Source organism: Phragmites australis, chromosome 7 (genome assembly GCF_958298935.1).
Source record: "Phragmites australis chromosome 7, lpPhrAust1.1, whole genome shotgun sequence".
Lineage (NCBI taxonomy): Eukaryota > Viridiplantae > Streptophyta > Magnoliopsida > Poales > Poaceae > Phragmites > Phragmites australis.
In genome coordinates this window covers 30143269-30154018 of record NC_084927.1, presented here as the reverse complement: position 1 = coordinate 30154018, position 10750 = coordinate 30143269, and the positions used below count along the sequence as shown (strand labels likewise).

The window sequence follows — 10750 nt, the reverse complement described above, 5'->3', positions numbered from 1 at the left end:
TGTTGTTTCGGGTGTGCTTCTGGGTTGCTGTTGCTTCAGTCAGTGGTCAGAGATGTGTTCTGGACCGCTATTTTGGTGCGGTTGAGGGTGGCGATGCTGGACTTGTGCTTCCTCTATCAGCTTCGGTAGAGACGCTGTCGATGGGCTTTCAACGTGACAAATGTGACTTTGAGGTGATTCTGAATCGTTGGCTTTTGTGGCTTAACAATGGTTGAGCTTCCTCGTCGTGCTCGGTAGGAGCACTGGTAGTTGGTGTCGGGTTGTTGTAATCTGGGGATGTACTGTACTGACTTTTTAATAAAATCCTTCTCCTTTAAATTTATTTTAAATTTATTTTATCATATTTGATTGGTTGGTCCCACCAGATTGCTTGCGGCATCCCCTATCGTTCCATGTTTTGAATTTGACCTCCAAGGATGGCGCAACTTTTCCAGCAAAGAGACGTTGCGTATTAAAGAAACATATCTCAACCACATGGCTTGGAATGTGAGTCGGCGCAGCCTCTGAAGGGAATAATTAAAGGGCAATTTTTTATTTACTATTGCAATTTTATTTAGTCTAGGATATGCCATCATAAAATTGCTTATCCCATTAAGTAGCACTGAGGAGATTTTTTTTATTTTAGTTTTTTTTAAACTAATATTTTAAAAATCACATATGATACACTAAATTTCTAGAAACTAGCCCTTTTATCGTACTAAAGTATATAACGTGACTCACAACTTGATCATGTCAATACATGTGACGTGACAAAGGTGGCTATACTAACATCCTGTCATGACACCTTACCACGTGACCTATTTTGTCATGCCGAAGTATATGACGTGACTTATATTTGGTCACGTCACATGCATTAGCATGCTTTAGCATGACAAAAGGAATTAGTTTCTAAAAAATTAGTGTCAAATGTGTTTTTTAAAAATATTAGTTTAAAAAGGACTAAAGTAAAAAAAATCCACCACTATGTTGCAATTTCTTACGCTTTCATGCCATTGTTAACTATTTCTGGTAGTCTTAGTGTAACAGATGTGCAAAAAGATCACTTTACCCCTGTTATGGTTTGTTGGTTCAAATTGTAATCCCATTAATGCTATTGTGACATGTAATAGCTGAAGGGACAAGCAAATACAGAAGTGCATATTTTTGACTTGCATAAAAATAGCAAATCATAAAAATGTTCAACCGATTTAATAGTTGAGCAATAAATAAATTTCTTTTTTTCTCTTAACTGAATTAAATAACTGCAACAGTACGTTTTAGACTGTCCGTGAGCTAGCTTCTAAGATGGATATGTGGGACCGGGGCTCAGTTGACTGGTCGGCCATTTTGACCCAAGTCAAAATTAACCGAAAAGCTCATCGAAGCTATTGCCGCCGGCGATGCCAACCGAGATTCGCCCCAGGCTTGTTAGCAGAAGGTTGAGCATGCGATAGGGTCCTGTTTGAGTGCTCCTCGGCCAGCGGTGATGATCGGAAGGTAGCCAGCGACAACACATGGCGGCAGCAGCGGTCGGTGCTCGTCGCCTAGAGAAATCAAGAGAGTGGGGAAGGGAAAGAGGGGGCCGATGAGCTCGATGACGGCATGAGGAAGCTCACTAGGGGCTCAGCTTGGATAGAGGAGGCTTGGAGTAGCATGTTCCGATAAGGAGGAGAGGGATTCATGGTGGAGAAATGGTGCAAGGGTCCTTTTTATTGTCCTCACGACAAATCTATGGTGGAGAGCTACTGGACGTCGGTTGCCGGCACTCTTTTCTCTTAGCGGCGAGGAGCTCGACAAGGTGGTGGCCAGACTTAGAGAAGACACAGTCGGGATGAGAATGGGGATCGAGACCCCTTTTCGTGCATGTGCTAATCCAGGTCCATCTATCGGCTGTAGGCCAGTGCCTGCTCCCAGTTGCCATATAGCAAAAGAGACGGGGACAATTTGGCTATTTTGGAAAACTTTCAAATAACAGAACCACACAAATTCGCAACCGAGCCACATATAGCGGATTAGAGGTTTTGTGATGACAAATAACAGAACCGCATAAATTGCAATGACATATGGAAAATTAATGTATTTAGCAAAACTTTAGCTTTAAGAATTCTCGAAACTATGGAAGTCTTAGTTTTGAACATATTGTTCTTATTTTAAACTAAAAACAGATATTTTAACCATTTTATTTTATCTTATAAATTTTAAATCCTACATAGATCTCAAAGCTTCTTCAATGCAAAGTACGGTGCCATTTCTTGGTTTCTCACTCGTGCGCCTATACGATTTGAGTTTTTCTCAATCTGAACTGATATTTCAATTCACGTGCGGGAGGAGCTAGGGAGGAACAGATAGAAGTAGCATCCTTTTACTAGTCATCACAGATGGTATGCTAAGAGTTTAGAAGTCAGAACTGAGGGCTGATCCTACTATGGCTAAGAAAATCTGTATCTGAGCACGCCTGCAAGTTTTGCAACGAAATTCAAATAATAACGCAAAAGCAATAGGAAGAGATTGATTGTTATAGCTAGCTAGGACTTCAAGCAATGCTCCTGGAGCTCATCTGCACTTATGCACTACTCTTAAAATATGGAGTTCGTGGTGAAGGTGGTTCGTTCACCCCTTATTTCACTTCCCTGAAAACCTAACAAAATACCAGAAAAAAAAAAACACGTTCCAAAACGAACAAACAAATGAAGCCATGGACTCATGGGCAGTTAAAACCCACCAAAGCTCCTACCTTGGAAAGGGTAAAGGGCATTACTCTATAGAAAATATATAAGCATAAGATCAATAAAAAGAATCAAGATATCATCCTATAACCACTCAAATATACAGAAACCTCACAACATTGCTTGTTCCAGTCCAAACTGTCGAGATTTGCACATCCGAACTACCAAACCACACTCAATCCTCATCAGCAGGTAACAATATATAGACATCAGTTGTTAGAAGTGGAAACAGAACCCTCAAAACCCATGAGGTTCAACAGTACAGCGCTTAAATAGATTGTCTGCATTGCCGGCCAATAAGCCTACATTGCTCTGGAAGCAAGGAGCAGAGTACCTGGCCCTTGACACGGCAAAGCTCACCATCAATACCACAGCCATTGTGAGTGTTTGCACCAGGTTTAAGCTTGACTGACTTCACCTGTGTCAATGTAAGCCGAGCATTAAGACCGAGTCATTATTCTTATTAGAAAAAAAAAACTGTTGTTGCTAAAAAGGAACACAGCATGGTTGATAAAGTAATGTCCTTATTTTAGGGAAGCTTTTGGTGGTCCATAATCCGAGCTGATTTAAATGAATAAGAAACAGACCCAACAGCAGATGAATATCTGAAGCTACTTAGAGGCACCAACACCCGACCATTCTGTTTGATTCTGGCAAATGATGAACACAATGCAGTTGAAACAACAAAAGATATGACACACTGCACACAGGTATTCTTCGAAAGGTCTCAAATAAAAAAGGTAAAAAGATATGATACATCTCAGTATTTCTATAAGCAAGCCTAATAGTTTCAATTCAGACATGTTGATACTTCATACAAGTGCACATATGATTTTTTTCCCTCGAAAAGAAAGGAAAGCATATACATAGTGGAAGACATGTCTTTTTAGAATGCATACGAACGTACGCAAGTTGATGCAAAACTATATTTGCCATTATTGCAGTTTGAAGTTCTTCAGAACCCCTAAGTAGATATGGCCACAAAAAAATACTTTAACTCTATAGAAAATGTATTTTCTGCCAAAAGTCAAAAGAAAACTACTATAGAAAATATACTAAAAGAGGGCGAAAAAGAAAGGAATGGAAAATAGCTTGAGCAAAGAACAAGTTCTGATACCTTTACATATTCCACATAGGGTAAAGAAAGATGGCGACCGAATTGCAGAAGTATGAAAAATCTCAGCAACTTCCATCTTCCCCTTCCGCCAACTAAAAGTAAGTCCAAACTGTTGTCATCATGAGTGGCTTTCGGTGCGACAACCTGTGAACTCAAACTTTGAACTGTCTTGCATGAGTGATTGCATACTAGGACACCAAGAAAGTGTCCTTTCCTAACTACCCATTTCTCATCCAAATTTGGCACAAGTTCCTCTGATGCTCCGATTTCCTTGTCTTCTGGTGGTCCAGGAAGTTCAATGGGGTGGTCAGGCTCCCAAGTTGGCTCAGTGTCCCATTTTGGCCCTGTGTCCCACTTCGGTTCACAGTCCCAAATAGGTCCTGGATCTGATATTGTTGAGGAAATGTCTTCCTTATCATGCATTGATTGGGATGCCCAAGATAACCCTGTATCATTAGTAGCAGTGACACCAACTGAATTTCTCTCGGTTCTTGCTTTGGACCTGGTTCTTGGCCAGTATGATGCATGATGTGGTTGAGGGCGTAGAACTTCTTCAGGTTCTGAAACAATGTTACTTCTACCCAGAGACAAGCGTTTGGCTTTTGGATCAAGACCACGAACATAGTCTGATGGTTCAGTGCTTGCCACTGTACTACCTGATGTATCAACATCCCCAAGTGACATCCGACTTGGAGTCATAATAGAATCAATACTGGACAAACTGGAAGCTCGTGGAATTCCTTCTCTTTTTGATCTGCTGCGCATTACATCAGCATAAACGTCAGACAAATGAGTCTTGTCTTCTGTACTTTTTCCATGCCCAGCCATCTCCTTCGGCGACGGAAGATATTCTAACTCATAGAAGTAGCTAGGCAAACACAAAAATTTCAGTACTCCAGCCACGAAATATCGAAGAGGACCAAATTTCTTCTGATAATTCTCAGAAAGTTCCAGGACTGCAATAAAGTAATAAGAAAATTTCAGCTTAGTAAACTGTTCAATATGCACACATTACACTAGTGCAAATATTGGATAGTGGACCAATAAACTAAACTTCTATGTGCCCACCCAATTCAGATACAGAAATATTAGCAATTTCACATTCATCAAGAATATACTATGATCTTGAAAGGAATTAAGAATACAGTAATAAGAAATAATGCTGCATAATTTGTTTAGAGAACTTCAGACCACACAATAAAATAAAAGAAAGCAAAGTTACTACAGTCTTGGCAAGTATAATCTGTCTGCTGTCAACATGCACACATTAAGATTTGAATGGCTTTCTGAGAAATATCAGAAGAAATGCAGTCTAGAACCTGCTACATATTTCTAAGGAACAACAAAACTAAACTAGATTTCTCTTCAATTATATTGCTTAACTAATCAGATACAATGTTACACCTGAACATTTCCTTTAGTAGTTGATAACACAATTTTTCCCACACTAAATTGCAAAAGGGTAATAGAATTACACAAAAAGGTGCAGGCTCAATCCAAGTAGCAAGGAACATGATAGTCTGTGGTATTCCTTGAAAAGGAAAAAATGTTGCATTCGATCAGTAACTCAGTTACAACATACATCAGAATAAGCAGAACTAATAAGACTGGAAAGAAAGATATAACGACTTATATATATGAGGTTACCATCACTAACAAAACCATAGTATGAAACAGTTGAGCCGAAGTGTATTTCCCCAGATTGGATCCACTCGACAGCCAAGACATCTAGAGCAGTAAAGCCACCCTGTTACCAAGGGTAATTAGTGATAACCTTATTTCGAACACAATGGAAGAGGGTATAATAATAATGTTGAAACTCTTCTCCTCCAATAAAAGGAAGTTGTGATAAAATCCTTAAGTAACGATTGTGATAGAATCTTTGAGAAAATGTAGAAACTAGGCATACCTTAACAATTAATAAGGATGCGGAAATAGGATCTCTAACCCCCAAAACAGTCCAGACAAGTGAGTTGTCAGACCCAGCAGGAATTATTCCAACTGGAATTGATACAGCTTCTGTTCTATCGCTTCTAATGAGAAGACCATTGAGCACCTGCAGAACTATAAATGTTGAGCCAGCAAATAACTTAATTATTCCTAACCAACCATAATATGAACAGCAAGGACAAACCTCATTCACAATTCCATCACCACCCACACACACGATTCCTGCAGAACAATTCAAGGTATCAGTAAGACCAGTTAAAATGGTTGCCTCTGCCTTAGACCTAGATAATTTACATAGCTACATGTTTAATGTTCATACCATCAGGGCATGTGCTAAAATCAAATGTAGATACAAGAGATTTTGCGTGCCCAGCATGAGTAGTTTTAACTACTTCCATCTGAAATCCTGCAAGCTACATCAAATATTAATCAATTAGTAGCTAAAAGTAACAATAAAAAGCCACATACAGTAAGGCATAAAAAGATGTACAGATTTTAACTCAGGCTAGTAAATCAAATGCAGCACCGAATATGATCATGCATGTATAAAGACAACATTTTATAATCCTTCTCGCTCTCTCTAAATGTGTGTGTGTGTGTGTGTGTGTGTGTGTGTGAGAGAGAGAGAGAGAGAGAGATTGGCTGCTGCTTTTTTATTATTATTTAAAACTGTAAATTGGCACTGCGCTGCTGCTACCAGAGGAAGGAGAATAAATTATCTTTACATAATGATGAATCAAAAGTCAGCTTTCTTATTCCAATCCCAATGTTGCATTCATTTCCATCGCTTTCTGCTACAGCACATGATATGGAGGCCGAAGAGATTAACAGTTTTGTAGATGTGACAATCTCATATATTTTTTATAACACTAACACAAAATATATTTATGATTTCCTAATTCCTATATGGGAAAATTGAAATAAAGCAAATACATCCAAAATGTTGCCATTCTAACCATGGATCAGTATATCCTATGTTCGGCAATTTCATATTGGAATAGGAAAATTCAATAACAAGAAATTTAAATATCATCATCCTCTTTGTGAGGTCTTCACGGGATTAAAAAAGGGAATGGTGGAAAGGAAGTTTCAAGAAAAAACTCTGACAGAAAATAGTTAAACATAGCTACTGAAGCCATCAGTTCTTTACACTTTTGCATGATGTAAACGTAAAAAAGTACCTTAAATATAGGTTCTGCTTTCTCATGGAAAACTTTACTTGATCTACCATGTCCAGATCGAGGGTTCAATATCACAAGTACTCTTTGTGGAGATTTGCGTTTAATCGGTGGCTGGTCAAATAAAGACTCACTGAGTGGGGCATCTGAGTCTTGCTTGATACAGGACGTTGAAGGGTGAGGTGGTAAATTAACATATATGTTTTGTTCAGCAAAACATGCTACCCACTGAATAGCCTCATCTAGGGTAGAGGCTATAAAGCAGAAGTCCTTCTGAACTCTGCGTGTCTTTCCAAATAAAGACTTCTTAGTTGGGTATGCATGCACAGTAAAATGTTTGACGCCAGAATTATATGATACCTGCCAAAACAAAAACAGAGCACAAAAAATCAATGGACTGAACCAATTGAGCCAATTAACAATGTAGGCACATCTAATTCTCTGAACTTACAGAGATGACATCATCCAGGATGAGTACAGAGGAACCCCAGATCAGAGCTTTACTTGTGAGTCTTGCATCAATTGCATCAGCTTTCCCATTTGCGGACAACTGATTATTTTCACTTGTACTTTTATTTTTCTTATCAAAAATCAGCTTTCCAGCATACACTTCATAACCTAGAAAATTGGACCTCTCATCTGCCACATCAATTTTCTGCTCGTGGTTTTTTGTTTTTTTAGCATCTTTGTCGTCAATAACCAAGTGTTTCTGCCTCAAAGATTTTGATTTGCTTCTTTTATCTTGAATGGTGGGCGAAGAATGTTGTCCAGCTGACTTTTGAGAACGCCTGCTACCAGAACGGCGGCTAGATTTTTGGGATGAACTTCTAGAAGTTGGATTTTCAAAGTCACTTCCGTCCATTTCTGCCTTTTAGACAGCACTTCAGAACATTTGTACAGGCAATGAATTCTATACAGCTTCACAGGTGGATGAGGCATCACAGCTCCAATGCCATATGAAAAGTTCAGTATAATCAAGTAAACTGTGATAAAAGGAAACAGAACATTATAACATGCATGTGTCTGGTACATATATGCATTGGTCATAATTGACACGCAGTAGGCAATTGTTGAGAGAAAATTAGCACATATGAGTTTCATCCCGACAAACAATCAAGAAGGGTAGCCAAATAAGTGTGAGCGCCTTGAGCGATTGCAGTGCTGAAGCACTTCCAGCTAAAAAGGATGTTGACATATACCGGAACATCAATAGGAGTGGTTAACTATCAATACTAAATTTTGACTATGGAGTATGTACCCTATGTTTTACTAGTATTATGCAAAAGGATAAAACCTTGTGGAACATCCAACTATTGTACTCCATGATTATCCGTGCATATTCCAATTCTTAACCTCAATTTGTAATCTTGTGCTCAGCACTCAAGCTATTAGTCTGTTACCCTTAGTTTTTCAACTTTTCAATGGTCAGAAACTGATCTGGGGTCACCACATAAGTTATGGTGTAACATTTTTCCAACATCAAACTCCTGGAAGACAACATCAAGATGGGTCACCACATAAGTTATGGTGTAACATTTTTCCCAACCTTCATAAGATGCATCATTTGCTTACACAAACAGTTCTAGGAATGTTAATTCTTTCACAAATCCAAGTCATCAAACATAATTGGCAGATCTATGATAGCTTTAATCCACAAACACAAGGACTTGAATGCTAACAGCAACCATTTCTCCAACACTTAAAAGCATGAGCATGATCAAGTGATAAGATGATGAACAACAAAATACATGGGACTGTCGTCCTGCAGATAGAAGCGCAGCAGATAGCAGTATCAGATCTCAACACGAATACAAGTGATACAGCGCATGTTTCTAGTTGTTGATGCGCAACCCCCGCGTAACACGAAAGGCATCCACTTCGTGATTTCATACAGATAAAGTGAATGCGTAGAACTAAGAATCACAGCAGACCAGCATAGTCGGCGAGCTACCGTCACCAGATCTCGCTAAATACAGATTGAAATGCCAGAAACGCGCAGCGCACCGAAACTGTCGCGCGTGGAAACGCTAATCACAGAGCCTCCAGTCCCCGAAAACGCGAAACAGGTAATAATCCAGAAAAAACGAGGAGCAATCCATCACCTACTGCCCCAAACACGTAGATTCCACCATAAGGAAGGAGTAGCGGAGTCGAAATCACCGAGGGAACGTACCAAATTTGACCCACCAGGCAGGTGATCGGATCCGGAGATCGAGCCTCGGTCGCACGCCTCCCTCTGGCGGATCGAACGGGCGGGCTCTGGATTCGGAGCGCCGCCGGCGCCGGCGGGAAGCTCTACAGATTCTGGAGGACGGAAGGTGCTACTCGGGGTGGGGGGGGGGGGCGACAGGGGAGGAGGGGTGTCAGGAGGCACGCGAGTCGGTGGGGTTTAGTGAGGAAAATGAGGAGGAAATGGCGTGCCGGACACCGAGGCGGCGTCCCGGTTGCTGTGGCTGTTGAGGGAGGCCGGTGTGGAACGGGAGTGGACGGAAGGGGTTCCTCTGTTGCTTCTTCGTTCACCTCGTCTCGTTAGTTTGCTGTTCCAGCGTGCGCTCGCTGCGCCTTCCTGTGCCAACTGCGACGTGCTGGTGGTGTAGCTGGTTTTCGTGGGCCTCGTCGACGAAAACTCGCTCGCCGCTGTCGCCCACTGGAAAGATTTTGACGAGACTGAAATCTGAAAACGATAGTTGAGACTCGACTAGGCCTGCGCATTCGGTTTTATCGGTTCGGTTTCTTCGGTGTTCGAATAGTCCGGTTTTTTCAGAATGTAAACTGAAATTCCTGTATATCCTTGGAAAACCGCACATTTTGCAATCGGTTTTTCACCGAAAATCATGTCAGCCCAGCTGACGGAGTGCGGCTGCCGAGTGCTACGCGCGTCTAAACTCCGGCCTGCTGCACTGACGGGGAAAATCCGCATATGAGTGTTGCACTGTTATGCGTATCTTAACTCAACAAATCGTCTCAACTCTAACCTCTGGCGGTTAGTGGATAGGGATAGATGGGCGGCAATAGGCTAGCGGCTTGCCGCCATGAACCGTGGTGGTGTGACCACTAGGGTTAGGGTCGTGGGTCGGTGGGTGAGTACTAAGTGGTGACTCGTGACTGGTTGAGTCAAGAAAAGGCGAGAGGCGCAGGCGACCAAGTGCGTAGCAGGCACTAGGCATTGGGGGAGTGGGCTGCTTGGTCTGCCTAGGCCGTTGCGGTGGGTGGATCGATGTATCGTGTACGGGGCCAGAGGAAGGGGGTGAGCATCAGGCGCCCAGGCCTGAGTTGTTGGTCACTTGGTCTTCAGGATTTCAGTTTTTGATACTCTACAACTGAACTCAAAAACCGACCACCGAATGACACGAAAATAGAAACTGAACTGGCCACATAACACAAAAAACTAACACTTTGGGTGGTTCAGTACCGGTTCAGTTTATCGGTTCAAGTGTTTTTTTTTTTTTGCCTAGGCCTAGACTCGAGGATGTGTATCGACAGAAAGGATCACTTGAGAAAAAGGATCGATAATTATTCTCTGGTGGGGACTTAAGAACGACATATTGATCTAGCTCCTAGTGTGTGAGTGGTTCATTAACTGTGTATGGCTTTGTCCGACTTGCATAGATCATTTGTAAGGACAGCAGTGGGCTGGGTTGGATCAGGGCTCTGCAGGTTTCAGACCCAATAAGGATAAGTTTAGGTATAGAAATTGACCCATAGGGTCATCGTGTCGGGGGCCCGATTCAAGTTGGGTTCATGTTTGAGTTGTAATTTACACCTATGGGTGCCTTATGGCCTTATGGGTTCCAAAATCA

The 10750-nt window shown here is 41.3% G+C and overlaps 1 protein-coding gene across 2 annotated transcripts; it reads right to left on the bottom strand.

Moving 5' to 3' along the window:
• Positions 1-2739: 2739 nt before the first annotated feature.
• LOC133924665 (sphingoid long-chain bases kinase 1-like) lies at positions 2740-9563 on the bottom strand. Of its 2 annotated transcripts, XM_062370309.1 has the most exons (9): positions 9124-9560; positions 7402-7933; positions 6954-7310; positions 6092-6185; positions 5957-5994; positions 5732-5878; positions 5470-5569; positions 3823-4778; positions 2740-3123 (listed from the first exon to the last, which is right to left on the bottom strand). In XM_062370309.1, exons 2-9 carry the CDS (start codon positions 7810-7812, stop codon positions 2974-2976), a joined length of 2253 nt encoding a protein of 750 aa, XP_062226293.1. In that variant the 5' UTR covers positions 7813-7933; positions 9124-9560; the 3' UTR covers positions 2740-2973. The 2 variants fall into 2 exon arrangements, with proteins under 2 accessions (XP_062226293.1, XP_062226292.1); XM_062370308.1 differs by having other exon boundaries at positions 5732-5994; positions 9124-9563.
• Between the last annotated feature and the right edge of the window lie 1187 nt (positions 9564-10750).

Bases quoted from the DNA above. Each gene is read 5' to 3' on its own strand.
- LOC133924665 (XM_062370308.1), bottom strand. From the start codon at position 7,812: ATGGACGGAAGTGACTTTGAAAATCCAACTTCTAGAAGTTCATCCCAA. The intron at 7,311-7,401 runs GTAAGTTCAGAG...TTGTTTTGGCAG, and splicing joins TCCTGGATGATGTCATCTCT to GTATCATATAATTCTGGCGT. The intron at 5,995-6,091 runs GTATGAACATTA...ATTGTTCTGCAG, and splicing joins TTTTAGCACATGCCCTGATG to GAATCGTGTGTGTGGGTGGT.